Genomic DNA, 15,073 nt, shown 5'->3' on the forward strand with positions numbered 1-15,073 from the left:
GAAGAATGAGGGGGGATTTGATAGCTGCTTTCAACTACCTGAAAGGGGGTTCCAAAGAGGATGGCTCTAAACTGTTCTCAATGGTAGCAGATGACAGAACGAGGAATAATGGTCTCAAGTTGCAGTGGGGGAGGTTTAGATTGGATATTAGGAAAAACTTTTTCACTAAGAGGGTGGTGAAACACTGGAATGCGTTACCTAGGGAGGTGGTAGAATCTCCTTCCTTAGAGGTTTTTAAGGTCAGGCTTGACAAAGCCCTGGCTGGGATGATTTAACTGGGAATTGGTCCTGCTTCGAGCAGGGGGTTGGACTAGATGACCTTCTGGGGTCCCTTCCAACCCTGATATTCTATGATTCTATGATTCTATGATTCTTGAATGAATGGTGACTTGAAGTCACTGAGGATGCTTTCAGCAAGACAAAAGTATCTGGCTCTGGTTCCTTGGCCAACTTCCCCTGTGGGTAATTACAAGAGCTGGTCAGGAGTCTTTAGAAGAAACATTTCTTTATCAAAAAATACCCATTTGTTGAACTGAAGATTTGTTTTCCATAGGAAAATCGTCTGTTTTGATTTATTTTTTTACTTGATAAAAAGGTTTCAGAATTTCAGAATGAAACATTCTGGTTGTCCAGTTCAAAAAGACATCTTGCTTAGAAATATACACTAATTATAGTGGAAAAAAATTAGTTTTTCTTGGTCAAAAATGTATATGTTCAAAATTGGAAGGAAACATTTCAAAATTCTTAAAACAAAACGCTGCCTTTCACCCAAACCGAAAATGATTTTTGGTTGAAGAAATTATTTGAGATTTAGACTTTTTGTACCGACAGGGGAAAATGTTTCAGTCTCTTGAAACGAAATCCATTTTCTGCCCAGGCCTGGTAATTACAAGAGTGTAAAATTGCTCCTGTCGCTGCCGTTGGCTACATTGCGCCTTTCCACTTCCTGCCCTAAGGCACTGCGCAGGGCTGCTGTGGGGCTGTCAAACGGCTGCCCCACTCCACCCCCACCGTATATGAAGAGATTTCTATTTACACTGTAAAGGCCCAATCCTGCATGGTGCTGAGGCACTTCCTGTGACTTGCTGGGCAACCGCAACACTGAGTAAAGTCAAGGGGAGTGGTGGGTGTTCAGCTGCTGTTAGGCTCAGCTCCTACCTTCCATTCCCTAAAGCACTGTACATTGTAAAGCATGTTCGCTGGGAACCCTAGAGCAGTAAATAGGGCTTTGTACCATTGTCAGTCCGTGTTACTAGGAGGGTGACAACAGGCCCTTACAGGAACTGAGCTGGGGAGACATTGTGCTTGAATAGCGTTATGATTTCTATGGTCTTATCTGTACCACCGCTGACAACCCCTTAACAGCGACCCTGGGGACCGGATTCTCATTTGTACTAAGCCCCATTCCACCACGGTAACGTACAGGGGCCTGGAAGTGGGTGTGAGTGTAATTTATGCTCCTCTAAACTCCTCTTTACATTGGTGCAAAGGGGAAGCTGTGTAATTGTGAATAATGCCCTTTGCTACAAATCAGGCAGAATCTTGGCCAGTCCAGTCATCCTTTAAACACCTGCTTCGACTTAACATTGCCTCAGTCAGGGACTGTGGGATTTAGCCCAGGTCGCTCCCCAACCATGGGAGGGAGGAAGGCAGGGGAGGGAAATGGAAGGAAAAAGCAAAATAGTCCCCAGCATTAGAGAGCTGCCTGGAAGGGGTTTGTGACAGATCGATCCAGGGGAGCTGCAGCCAGCCAGAGCAGCCTCACAAGTGGAGTGCGGGCTACGGAGACATGGCCAAGGCACCCAGGGATTCTATTCTTTTTTGAGCCAATTGCTCTAATCACTAGCCCACATTGCCCTCTGTTGTCAGGTGTTTCAGAAGGGACATTGACAGATGCACTTTACTTCTTTCTCCCTGCTTTGTGCAGCCAGACGCAGCTTTCTAAGCAGCCCTGTTCAGTTAATTTTAACCAGTTTATTGCTAGACTCAAGGGGTGGCGCTTAACTGCCATTGATTTCAGTAGGAGTGAGGCACCTAACCCTCTTAGCCAGGTTTGAAAATCCCACTAGGCACATGTCTGCATTTATAGGCACCTACATACCTTTGAAAATCTGGCCCAAAGTCACTTTGGGAAATGGGACTTAGACTATTTTGAAAATCGTGTCTTATGTTGTCTTTTTTTCTCACACATGCCAGAGCTTTCATGATCTGCAGTGCGGTTAACAGTCCTCCAAGACAAGACAAGACAACAACCGTTACATGTCTTCGTTGTGCCACCAAGAACTGTGCTACAATAAACCAAACATGGAAGGCTGGGGAGGATTTACATTGGGATTGTCAGAGGCCCTAAGTGGTTTAGGAGCATTTTCCTTTGAAAGTCAATGGGGCTTGTGCTCCGAACTCATGTGGGTTTGTTTATTTACATCATCCATATTCTGGACATTTAATTATTCTGAATTATTATTTACACCCCTGTGCCACTAGAACGCAGAGAAAATGTACAAGAAATGCTGTAGCCTCTGAAGAGTCTTTAGCCCACCCATCACCACAGCACATCCTCCTCGGAGGCGTCCCTCACTGGAAATGACCAAGACACTGTACCCAGTCACTGCAGCAGTGCAGTCGGCGTCAGCCTTTGGGCCACTGTGTCAGGATTTTGTCCTACTATTTTTATGAACATGATCTTTGCCGAGTATCTGCTTTTATCTTCTTTAGGTAAAACTTCTGCATTAAGCTCTGGAATTGGGTAAACAGCCTTGACAGTAGGACACTAGAATTGAATACTCTATCTATGATATGTTTTGAAACTTTTGCTGGATATTAATTGCATTTCCATTCACTTGTATAAAGTTACAGCAGCTTTTTAAGCATTTGGGATGCAGAGAATAACCATTATCAGATTAAGTAATTTCTTTTGCTCAGCTATCCATTCCATCTGTGGCAGTTGGAGACCTGGCGGACACTGACTAGAACAATATTTTATTTCTCCAGTACTGGGAGTGAAGTTATTTCTGTACCAGACTCAGCGGATCCAGTTTGTTGAAGTTAGTGACAACGCAAAGATCCAGTGTTCTTCCACAGAAAACTTGGAGGGAGGAAGTAACATATTATGGTATTTGAGAAGAGAAGGTGAGAAACCCACCTGCATTAAGCGCTGTTTGGATGATCAAAATGTAAGTAAATTTGCTTGCAAACATGAGACACACAGCTCGACACTGGAAATCAACAACGTCCAAAAGACTGAGTCTGGCATTTACTACTGTGCATATAGATACAGCAGCTACCTGATTTTCGGGAATGGATCCACGCTGATTGTTGGAGGTAAGGAACCATAGCTTGTTTAAGGAGACTAACAACTGATAGATAAAGCCTATTTCATGTTCCCATTAAAATGTGACAAGATACCATAGTTATTGCTGAATGGTTCAAAGGAAAGCATGCTTTAAGCCAAGCAGATCAGCTAAACGTTAAATGCTTTGGGTATAGAAGGAATATAACAACATTTATTGTTATAAAATATATGTGTAAAACTTGAAAGTGCCAAAACTAAACTATTGAAGTTTCTCTGTGACTGTTCAGGGCACCCAGGTAGGGAACATAAGACAGACAAGGTGGGTGAGATAATATCTTTTATTGGGCCATCTTTGGTTGGTGAGAGAGACGAGCTTCCTTGCTGACACAGAGCTCTTCTTCAGATCTGGAAAATGACACTCTGAATATGTTTCCCAGACCTGAAGGAGAGCTCTGAAGCAGCTTGAAAGTTTGTCCCTCACCAACAGAAGTTGGTCCAATGAATGGTTTTACCTCACCCACCTTGTCTCTCTGAGTGAAAGATTAATACCTTTAATCAGACTGCAGCTCATTTGATCATTGCACTGAATTCACCACCTCCGTTTGCTCAGACAGTTATACCAAGAGCAGCTGGGTGATGCTTCTGGTCCCATTTCCACATGGCAGTCAAGTCACTGGGACAGCGAATCTGGCTTGTGTGATCCATGGAGTGTCCAGCCCGGTCCATGTTTCCTGGAGTGTTTCTGGGGAGCTGCAGGAACAGGGGCTGACGCGCTCACTGAAAGCAAAGGATGGATCTTTAACCCTCATAAATCACATCAGCGTCCCCATGGACACCTGGACCAGTGGGAAGAATTTCACCTGTGAAGTCAAATTCAACTCTTCCGGCAACAGTGTGAAGAAAAGTACCAGGTATCCTGCAGGTGAGTGATACGATATTTAAAGATAATGGAAACTCAGATGCAAAATATGCATGTGACCAAGATGAGAGCTGCTTCTATGTGATTTTCCTTTACAGAAATTTGGAATATTCTATGGCTTCATTAGAATTTCTCCAGAGAATTTGGGGAAAAGTAAATTGAGGTGTTACAGGGACCACAAGACAACATACCTCTGATTTCTAGGACAGCTTTCTCCCAGACTGTCCATATAAAGCACTGTAAAGAGTTAAATAATAATAAATCCCAGGAGTAAAGGGGAATTCAGAGGCATTTGAGAAGAGAGATGTTTTCCAGTGAGATATGCAAAGTGATGGAGAGGCAGTGAGGTGAGGAGAGACCTAGAGGGAGGATTTTGTAGATGGCAGAAGGTCCAGAGAAGATTCTGATTACAGGGGAAAGAATTTGCCTAAGGGAAAGGGGGCAACACAGAGGGTGAAAGGTGCTGAAGGCTCCTGTCGCCTCTCTCCTCAGGGGTTAAGGCCTATGGTGAAATTGGGATCAGGAGGGAAGAGCTGGATGTGGTGGCATCACGACCCTCTTGGCTCAAGTCAGCCACTTACTTGTGTCTGTTTGTTTGCTTCCTCCACAGCCCCTGCCAGCAAGTGCTCACATTACATTGTGCCCCTTGCGGCTGGAGCTGGTCTGCTGCTGCTGGTGGTGTCTCTGAGCCTCGTCTGGACCCTCTGCCCTTCCACACTAGGTAATAAACACAGCTCAGCCCAGCCCAGCCCAGCTCAGACCATCTCCCTTAGGGAGAAATCCTACTCCCCTGCTTGCTACTGCGGACTGCAACTGTCCCGTCCAACACATAAACATGCTCCAAATGTCACAACTGCCAGCACTGATCTCCGAATGTTTGTTTTCTGAAACTTGAATTTCCTGTGTCGGGAGAACGGCTTTGTTCTTAGTGACAAAGGGAGCGATGTAGAAAGGCTTCTACTGCCCCTGGCCCTGGCACCTGGTATGTAGTTCACAAAGAGCACTAGCCTGTCTGATGAGCCTCTCTCTATTTACCATGCTTCGTGGTGCACCGGGCACCCAGTTGGGGGAGTGACCATTGGAAGAGGAACTTTTACTGTTGTCTTTGTTTGTCCCAGGACTCAAGCCCAGGACCTCAGCACCCCCAGCTTCAGAGGAGCACCAGGTATGCCTCTTTGCAAACTGTCTCTGTCTAAATCAATGTGTCTGTCTCAAGAATTTCTAATCCGTCAACTTCTTATGTTTAGTAATTAAACTGGTTGCTCTGGAAGGAGAAGATGAAAGTGAGATCTAGTGGTTGGAGTAGCTGAAAGGGAGCAAAGAGCCTTAATACTAACTCTGGTATCAATTTACTGTGGGATAGTGGGCAAGTCACTTACTGCTCCGTGACTCAGTTTCCCCATGTCTAAAAAGTGGATAACTAGACTTATTGCTCAAGGATGATGGGAAGTTTGATATTTTGTTGTTCCTGACTGTGCCCTTTACAGGGTTTATATGTGGAGCTGGGAACATTTTTGGCACTTATAAGGTAAAGAGCTTTGAGAAATTATATTTGCAAAGCACATGAAGATTTTCCAGTGACAGGTGCTATGGGCCTGATCCAAAGCTCTGTGGCCTCAATAGGAAACTGTCCATCGACATGGAGTTTGGATCTGGCCAAATGTTGTCAGTAGCTGAGTTCTTAAAGTCTAGGAACCCAGAATCCAGCGCTGGATTCCATTCTGATAACACGTACCGTTTATAGGACAAGCAGAAGAATCAGAGATGAGATGGGATTTTTCATCAGACTAAACTCACTTGGATATGCACATCTGTTTCACCTTGTGTCCCTTCATTTTACAAGGGGGTGGCTCATGTTACTAATTGTCGCCAAACAGGGTGGAATCTTATACGCTCATCTGGATTTTGACTCGCGGAATCACAAGGGGCGCACGATGCAGCGATCGGCCAGAGAGAAACGTGTAAAAGCCTGAACTGTCTAGTGCAGGGGAATCCACAAATGGGAACTGATGGCTGGTTCTCTGCTGATCGGACGTAGCCGCTGGAAGAAGGCTCTGTCTGTCTCCGTCTCCTTTCTTTTTGTATTTTCTCCACTTCTCTGTTTAGAATAAAAAGGTCAGAAGATCCCCACAGGGTCCAGCCTCATCAGGTGGGAAATCTCCTTTTGGGGTATAAAGGCATCATGGTGTAGATGATTTTACATGTCACTTGTGTATTAGATTGGAAGCTCTTTGGGGCAGGGAGTGTCTCTTTGTTCTGAGTTTGTGCAGCCCCTAGCACAATGGGTGCTATGCTAACACAATAATTGTCATCATCATCCTCTCATCTGCAGAGGGACCCAGACATAGCTGAATGGCTGCAGCTTCCCTGCAGAGAGTGAGGTCAGATGGCAGGAGCCTCCAGAGTGGATGTGCAGCCTCTGTATACACCGCAGCTCCCAACTCCCCTGATCATCAGCAGGCGCATGCTCGCCTTGCAGTAACGTAACATAGACGTGCAATGGGATTGGGAAGGGGAAGGATGGATGCAGGAGCTGGGAGGGGTGAGAATCTCTCCCCAGGCCAGGGCTGGAGCTGCTAGTCCAGTGCTTCCTCTGGAGCAGTGTTTCTCAATGACCCGTCTGTGGACCACTGCCAGTCCCTGAGATCTCCCTGACACAGTTTAGGAAGGCAGCCAGGCGGGCCCTGGTACCCAAAAGGCTGAGAAACGCTGCTCTAGAGTCTGCTGGTTTTCCCCAAAGGCGAGATCCACAGAGCCCTATGTCCCAGCCCCTCTGCGCCATCTAATAACAACACGTTACCAATGACTGGAGCTCTCCTAGGCCCTGAGCCTGCTCGCGCTGCCTGTTTACATCACAACTTGTTGTTGGTCAAGCTGTCGTTCAAACTGTCACTCATTAAAAAGACCCAGTATTGATGTTCGTGTGTCTTGCCTTTTTTATCTGTTCAACGCATCAAGCTCAGCTTATTGTGTAATAAATAAGGTGATCTCTTAAATTCTTTGGGCCAGATTCTGCTCTGGTTTACAGCAGTGTAAATTTGGAGGAGCTCTGTTGCAGTCAGTGGAGTTACTCTGGATTTACTCCGGAGTCTCTGAGAGCAGAAGCTGGCCCTGTCTATCCCACTTAGCATCTGTGTTTCTCTTGGTGGATGATACAACAAATGCGTTACACAGAACTTGTTACACACACATCTTCAACTATGGTAAGGGCTGTCCACTAAAGTCTGGAGAAGAAGTAATGGGCTTAATCTGCAACAAGGGAGATTTAGGGTAGGTGTTAGGAAAAGATGTGTAACTCTAAGGAGAGTTCGGCTCTGGAACAGGCGTCCAAGGGAGGTTGTGGAATCCCCGTCACAATGGAGGATTTTAAGAACAAGTTAGACAAACGGGTCCAGGATGGTCCAGGTTTACTTGTCCAGACCCCTGTGCTGAGGCAGGACCTGGATGACTTTTCAAGGTTCCTTCCAGTCTGACATTTCTATGATTCTCCGAGTGCCAATCACAAATGAATGAATAAGGGCCTGAATCTGATCTCATGTTACCCTGAGTACTGAGACTAACAGGGCTGCAGGAGGGCCCAGATTTCCATTGTGACTTCAAACTGAGGTCTTGAATGAATGGTGACTTGAAGTCACTGAGGATGCTTTCAGCAAGACAAAAGTATCTGGCTCTGGTTCCTTGGCCAACTTCCCCTGTGGGTAATTACAAGAGCTGGTCAGGAGTCTTTAGAAGAAACATTTCTTTCTCAGAAAATGCCCATTTGTTGAACTGAAGATTTGTTTTCCATAGGCAAAGCGTCTGTTTTGATTAATTTTTTTACTTGATAAAAAGGTTTCAGAATTTCAGAATGAAACATTCTGGTTGTCCAGTTCAAAAAGACATCTTGCTTAGAAATATACACTAATTATAGTGGAATTTTTTTAAAAAATATTTTGTGGTCAAAAATGTATATGTTCAAAATTGGAAGGAAACATTTCAAAATCCTTAAAACAAAACACTGCCTTTCACCCAAACCGAAAATGATTTTTGGTTGTAGAAAATTTTTGAGATTTTGACTTTTCATCCCAGTTCAACACAGGAAAATGTTTCAGTGTTTTCTGAAAATTTGTGTGGGGTCGGAAATCCATTTGCTGCCCAGCCCTGGTAACTACAGGAGTGTAAAATTGCTCCTGTAGTTACAGTTGGCTACATTGCTCTTTTTCACTTCCTGTCCTAAGCCACTGCAAAGTGCTGCTGTGGGGCTGTCAAACAGCTGCCCCGCTCCACCCCCACAGTGTGTAAAGAGATTTCTATATAAACTAAGGGCCCAATCCTGCTTGGTGCTGAGGCACTTCCTGTGATGTGCTGGGCACCTCCCATATTCAGCAAAGTCAAGGGGAGTGGTGGGTGCTCATCTGCTGTTAGGATCAGCTCCTACCTTCCGTTCCCTAAAGCACTGTACATTGTAAAGCAATGGAAGGAAGAAGGAAGATAGTCCCCAGCATTAGAGAGCTGCCTGGAAGGGGTTTGTGACAGATCGATCCAGGGGAGCTGCAGCCAGCCAAAGCAGCCTCACAAGTGGGGTGCGGGCTACAGAGACATGGCCAAGGCACGCAGGGATTCTATTCTTTTTTGAGCCAATTGCTCTAATCACTAGCCCACATTGCCCTCTGTTGTCAGGTGTTTCAGAAGGGACATTGACAGATGCACTTTACTTCTTTCTCCCTGTTTTGTGCAGCCAGACTGCAGCTTTCTAAGCAGCCCCGTTCAGTTAATTTTAACCAGTTTATTGCTAGACTCAAGGGGTGGCGCTTAACTGCCATTGATTTCAGTAGGAGTGAGGCACCTAACCCTCTTAGCCAGGTTTGAAAATCCCACTAGGCACCTGTCTGCATTTATAGGCACCTAAATACCTTTGAAAATCTGGCCCAAAGTCACTTTTGGAAATGTGACTAAGACTATTTTGAAAATCGTGTCTTATGTTGTCTTTTTTTCTCACACGTCAGAGCTTTCAGTTTGATGATCTACAGTGCGGTTAACAGTCCTCCAAGACAAGACAACAACCGTTACATGTCTGCATTGTGCCACCAAGAACTGTGCTACAATAAACCAAACATGGAAGGCTGGGGAGGATTTACATTGGGATTGTCAGAGGCCCTAAGTGGTTTAGGAGCATTTTCCTTTGAAAGTCAATGGGGCTTGTGCTCCGAACTCATGTGGGTTTGTTTATTTACATCATCCATATTCTGGATGTTTAATTATTCTGAATTATTATTTACACCCCTGAGCCACTGGAACGCACAGAAAATCTACAAGAAATGCTGTACCCTCTGCAGAGACTTTAACCCACCCCTCTAGTATCTATCACCACAGCACATCCTCCTCAGAGGCGTCCCTCATTGGAAATGACCAAAACACTGTACCCAGTCACTGCAGCAGTGCACTGGGCGTCAGCCCTTGGGCTAGTGAGTCAGGAGTTTGTCCTACCATTTTTATGAACATGATCTTTGCCGAGTATCTGCTTTTATCTTCTTTAGGTAAAACTTCTGCTTTAAGCTCTGGAATTGGGAAAACAGCCTCGTCAGTAGGACACTAGAGTTGACTACTGTATCTATGATATGTTGTGAAACTTTTGCTGGATATTAATTGCATTTCCATTCACTTGTATAAAGTTACAGCAGCTTTTCAAGTATTTGGGATGCAGAGAATAAATATTATCAGATTAAGTAATTTCTTTTGCTGAGCTATCCATTCCATCTGTGGCAGTTGGAGACCTGGCGGACACTGACTATAACGATATTTTATTTCTCCAGTGCTAGGAGTGCAGTTATTTCTGCACCAGACTCAGCGGATCCAGTTTGTTGAAGTTAGTGACACCGCAAAGATCCACTGTTCTTCCACAGAAAACTTGGAAGGAGGAAGTAGCATGTTTTGGTATTTGAGAAGAGAAGGTGAGAAACCCACCTGCATTAAGCGCTGTTTGGATGACCAAAATGTAAGTAAATTTGCTTGCAAACACGAGACACACAGCTCGACACTGGAAATCCGTAATATCCAAAAGACTGAGTCTGGCATTTACTACTGTGCATTTGAATACAGCAGCTACCTGATTTTTGGAAATGGAACCACACTGATCATTGGAGGTAAGGAACCATAGCTTGTTTAAGGAGACTAATAACTGATTGACAAAGCATATTTCGTATTCCCATTAAAATGTGACAAGATACCATAGCTATTGATGAATGGTTCAAATTAAAGCATGCTTTCAGCCAGAAATATCAGCTAAACATTGAATGCTCTGGGTATAGAAGGAATATAACAACATTTATAGTTGTAAAATATATGTGTGAAACCTGAAAGTGCCAAAATTGAAGTTTCTCTGTGACTGTTCAGGGCACCCAGGTTGGGACTATTGCTAACCAAAGAGTTATGTTTGCATGAAACAATATTTTGATTTAATGAAAAGTTTATAAAATTTATAAAATTGTTCGCAATTTTCCTTCTAGTTAGTGCAGCTATGTATTGCGCTCTATCCTAGTTAGGGGTTGTGTGGTGATTTAATATTTCCTTCTTCAATAGATTTGTTCTTTTGAATTCATGTCTTAGTGACAGATACGCAATGTTGTTGTAGCTGTGTTGGTCCCAGGATATGAGAGAGACAAGGTGGGTGAGGTAATAGTTTTTATTGGACCAACTTTGGTTGGTGAGAGAGACGAGCTTCCTTGCTGACACAGAGCTCTTCTTCAGATCTGGAAAATGACACTGAATACGTTTCCCAGACCTGAAGGAGAGCTCTGTGGCAGCTTGAAAGTTTGTCTTTCACCAACAGAAGTTGGTCCAATGAATGGTTTTACCTCACCCACCTTGTCTCTCTGAGTGAAAGATTAATACCTTTAATCAGACTGCAGCTCATTTGATCATCACACTGAATTCGCCATCTCCTTCTGCTCAGACAGTTATACCAAGAGCAGCTGGGTGATGCTTCTGGTCCCATTTCCACATGGCAGTCAAGTCACTGGGACAGCAAATCTGGCTTGTGTGATCCATGGAGTGTCCAGCCCAGTCCATGTTTCCTGGAGTGTTTCAGGGGAGCTGCAGGAACAGGGACTGACGCGCTCATTGAAAGCCAAGGATGGATCTTTAACACTCATAAATCACATCAGCGTCCCCATGGACACCTGGACCAGTGGGAAGAATTTCACCTGTGAAGTCAAATTCAACTCTTCTGGCAACAGTGTGAAGACAAGTACAAGATATTCTGCAGGTGAGCGATATTATATTTGAGGCTAATTGAGACTCTGATGTAAAATAGGTGTAACGTTGCCCCAGTCAGAGAGGCTGAAACATAATTTTCCATGACAGAAAGCTGGAATATTCTATATCTTAATTAAAACTTCTCAAGGGAGTTTTGGGAAAGGAAACTTGAGACATTACACGGACCACAAGACAAAGTAGCTCTGATCTCTAGGGCAGCTTTCACCCAGATTGTACATATAAAGCACTGTAAAGAGTTAAATAATAATAAATACCAGGAGTAAAGGGGAATTCAGAGGCATTTGAGAAGAGAGATGTTTTCCAATGAGATATGCAAAGTGATGGAAAGGTGATGAGGTGAGGCGAGACGAAAGAAAACAAATAAGAAGAAAACAAAGAAAGACGAAGTGGGACCGCTAAACACTGAGGTTGGAGTGGAGGTTAAGGATAATCTAGGCATGGCCCAATATCTAAACAAATACTTTGCCTCAGTCTTTAATAAGGCTAATGAGGATCTTAGGGATAATGGTAGCATGACAAATGGGAATGAGGATATGGAGGTAGATATTACCATATCTGAGGTAGAAGCGAAACTCAAACAGCTTAATGGGACTAAATTGGGGGGCCCAGATAATCTCCATCCAAGAATATTAAAGGAATTGGCACATGAAATTGCAAGCCCGTTAGCAAGAATTTTTAATGAATCTGTAAACTCAGGGGTTGTACCGTATGACTGGAGAATTGTTAACGTAGGTCCTATTTTTAAGAAAGGGAAAAAAAGGTGATCCGGGAAACTACAGGCCTGTTAGCTTGACATCTGTAGTATGCAAGGTCTTGGAAAAAATTTTGAAGGAGAAAGTAGTTAAGGACATTGAAGTCAATGGTAACTGGGATAAAATACAACATGGTTTTACAAAAGGTAGATCGTGCCAAATCAACCTGATCTCCTTTTTTGAGAAAGTAACAGATTTTTTAGACAAAGGAAACGCAGTGGATCTAATTTACCTAGATTTCAGTAAGGTGTTTGATATGGTGCCACATGGGGAATTATTAGTTAAATTGGAAAAAATGGGGATCAATATGAAAATTGAAAGGTGGATAAGGAATTGGTTAAAAGGGAGACTACAGCGGGTCCTACTGAAAGGTGAACTGTCAGGCTGGAGGGAGGTTACCAGTGGAGTTCCTCAGGGATCGGTTTTGGGACCAATCTTATTTAATCTTTTTATTACTGACCTCAGCACAAAAAGTGGGAGTGTGCTAATAAAGTTTGAGGATGATACGAAGCTGGGAGGTATTGCCAATTTAGAGAGTGATCAGATCTGGTTGACCTTGTAAACTGGAGTAATAGTAATAGGAAGAAATTTAATAGTGAGAAGTGTAAGGTCATGCATTTAGGGATTAATAACAAGAATATTAGTTATAAACTGAGGCCACATCAATTAGAAGTAACGGAGGAGGAGAGGGACCTCAGAGTATTGGTTGACCACAGGATGACTATGAGCCGCCAATGTGATGTGGCCGTGAAAAAAGCTCATGCGGTCTTGGGATGCATCAGGCGAGGTATTTCCAGTAAAGATAAGGAGGTGTTAGTACCATTATACAAGGCACTGGTGAGACCTCTTCTGGAATACTGTGTGCAGTTCTGGTCTCCCATGTTTAAGAAGGATGAATTCAAACTGGAACAGGTACAGAGAAGGGCTACTAGGATGATCCGAGGAATGGAAAACCTGTCTTATGAAAGGAGACTCAAGGAGGACTTAAATAGCTCAGACATAGGTGAGAGGTTTATTGTAGGAGTGGCTGGGTGAGATTCTGTGGCTGCATTGTGCAGGAGGTCAGACTAGAAGATCATAATGGTCCCTTCTGACCTTAATATCTATGAGTCTATGAGACCTAACAGGGAGGATTCTGTAGATGGAAGAAGGTGCAAAGAAGATTCTGATTACAAGGAAAATAGAATTCACCTGTGGGAAAGGGGGCAACACAGAGGGTGAAAGGTGCTGAAGGCTCCTGTAGCTTCACTCCTCGGGGGTTAAGGCCCGTGGTGAAATGGGGATCAGGAGGGGAGAGCTGGATGTGGTGGCATCACGACCCTCTTGGCTCAAGTCAGGCACTTGTGTCTGGTTTTTTTGCTTCCTCCACAGCCCCTGCCAGCGAGTGCTCACATTACATTGTGCCCCTTGCGGCTGGAGCTGGTCTGCTGCTGCTGGTGGTGTCTCTGAGCCTCATCTGGACCCTCTGCCCTTCCACGCTAGGTAATAAACACAGCCCAGCCCAGACACTCCCCCACTGAGAGAAATCCTGCTCCCCGCTTGCTACTGGGGACTGCAACTGTCCCGTCCAACACACGAACACGCTGCAAATGTCACAACTGCCAGCACTGATCTCCGAATGTTTGTTTTCCGAAACTTGAATGTCCTGTGTCGGGAGAACGGCTTTGTTCTCCGTGACAAAGGGAGCGATGTGGAAAGGCTTCTACTGCCCCTGGCCCAGGCACCTTGTCTATAGTTCACAAAGAGCACTAGCCTTTCTGATGAGCCTCTATCCACGTGCCATGCATGGAGGTGCCCTGCGCACCCACAGCTCAGATGCACCATTAGTCAATGAACTGCAGTTGGGGGAGTGACCGTGGAAGAGGAACTTTGACTGTTGTCTTTGTTTGTTCCAGGATTCCAGCCCAGGGTCTCAGCACCCCCAGCTTCCGTGGAGCCCCAGGTACGGCTCTTTACAGACTGTCTCTGTCTAAATCAATGTGTCTGACTCAGGCATTTCTAATCCATCAACTTCATGTGTTTGGCACCAAAGCTGATTGATCTGGAAGGAGGAGGTGAAAGTGAGGTCTAGCTGTTGGAGTAGCAGGGAGGAAGGACGGAGTCCTACTGTGAGCTTTGCTACTAACTTACTGTGGGATAGTGGACAAGTCACTTACTGATCTGTGCCTCTGTTTCCCCATGTGTAAGGAGTGGATAACAAGACTTACTGCATAAGGATGATGGGAAGTTTGATGTTTTATTGGTTCTGACTGTACCCTTTACAGGGTTTTTGTGTGCAGTTTGGAATATTTTTGGCACTTATAAGATAAAGAGCTATAAGAAATTATATTTGTAAAGCACATGAAGATTTTCCAGTGAAAGGTGCTCTGGGCCTGATCCAAAGCTTACTGACCTTAATAGGAGACTGTCCATTTCTACTGGGTTTGGATCTGGCCAAATATTTTCAGCAGGTGAGTTCTTATGGTAAGTCAGAATCCAGTGATGGTTTCCATTTTAAAAACACGCAGTTTATAGGACAAGCAGGAGAATCAGAGATGAGAGGGAATTTTTAATCAGGCTAAACTCACTTGGCTGTTCAGTTCTGTATCCTGTACCCTGTATCCCTTCATTTTACAAGGAGGTGGCTCATGTTACTAATTGTCGCCAAACAGGGTGGAATCTTATACGCCCATCTGGATTTTGATTCGCGGAATCGCGACGGGTGCACAATGCAGCGATCAGCCAGAGGGAAGCATGTAAAAGCCTGAACTGTCTAGTGCAGGGGAATCCACACGTGGGAACTGATGGCTGGTTCTCTGCTGATCGGACGTGGCAGCCGGAAGAAGGCTCTGTTTGTCTCCATCTCCTTTCTTTTTG

The 15,073-nt window shown here is 44.5% G+C and overlaps 2 protein-coding genes across 2 annotated transcripts; both read left to right on the top strand.

Annotated features, from left to right (window-relative positions):
- The first annotated feature begins 1,921 nt into the window (after positions 1-1,921).
- Positions 1,922-7,128, top strand: LOC140902685 (immunoglobulin kappa light chain). Its single transcript, XM_073323023.2, has 6 exons — positions 1,922-2,715; positions 2,992-3,321; positions 3,903-4,214; positions 4,822-4,932; positions 5,330-5,376; positions 6,089-7,128. Exons 1-6 carry the CDS (start codon positions 2,673-2,675, stop codon positions 6,182-6,184), a joined length of 939 nt encoding a protein of 312 aa, XP_073179124.1. The 5' UTR covers positions 1,922-2,672; the 3' UTR covers positions 6,185-7,128.
- Positions 7,129-9,661: 2,533 nt separating this feature from the next.
- On the top strand, positions 9,662-14,964 carry LOC140902907 (immunoglobulin kappa light chain). Its single transcript, XM_073323495.2, has 6 exons — positions 9,662-9,727; positions 10,004-10,333; positions 11,143-11,454; positions 13,589-13,699; positions 14,113-14,159; positions 14,869-14,964. Exons 1-6 carry the CDS (start codon positions 9,685-9,687, stop codon positions 14,962-14,964), a joined length of 939 nt encoding a protein of 312 aa, XP_073179596.1. The 5' UTR covers positions 9,662-9,684.
- The last annotated feature ends 109 nt before the right edge of the window (positions 14,965-15,073 follow it).

The sequence above is a fragment of the Lepidochelys kempii genome, chromosome 24 (genome assembly GCF_965140285.1).
Source record: "Lepidochelys kempii isolate rLepKem1 chromosome 24, rLepKem1.hap1, whole genome shotgun sequence".
NCBI classification, from domain to species: Eukaryota; Metazoa; Chordata; order Testudines; family Cheloniidae; genus Lepidochelys; species Lepidochelys kempii.

Coding starts and splice junctions, on each gene's coding strand:
- LOC140902907 (XM_073323495.2), top strand. CDS start 9,685: ATGAACATGATCTTTGCCGAGTATCTGCTTTTATCTTCTTTAG. Junction 9,728..10,003: donor TCTGCTTTTATCTTCTTTAG/GTAAAACTTCTG, acceptor TTATTTCTCCAG/TGCTAGGAGTGCAGTTATTT. Junction 14,160..14,868: donor CAGCTTCCGTGGAGCCCCAG/GTACGGCTCTTT, acceptor GTCGCCAAACAG/GGTGGAATCTTATACGCCCA.
- LOC140902685 (XM_073323023.2), top strand. CDS start 2,673: ATGAACATGATCTTTGCCGAGTATCTGCTTTTATCTTCTTTAG. Junction 2,716..2,991: donor TCTGCTTTTATCTTCTTTAG/GTAAAACTTCTG, acceptor TTATTTCTCCAG/TACTGGGAGTGAAGTTATTT. Junction 4,215..4,821: donor AAGTACCAGGTATCCTGCAG/GTGAGTGATACG, acceptor CTTCCTCCACAG/CCCCTGCCAGCAAGTGCTCA.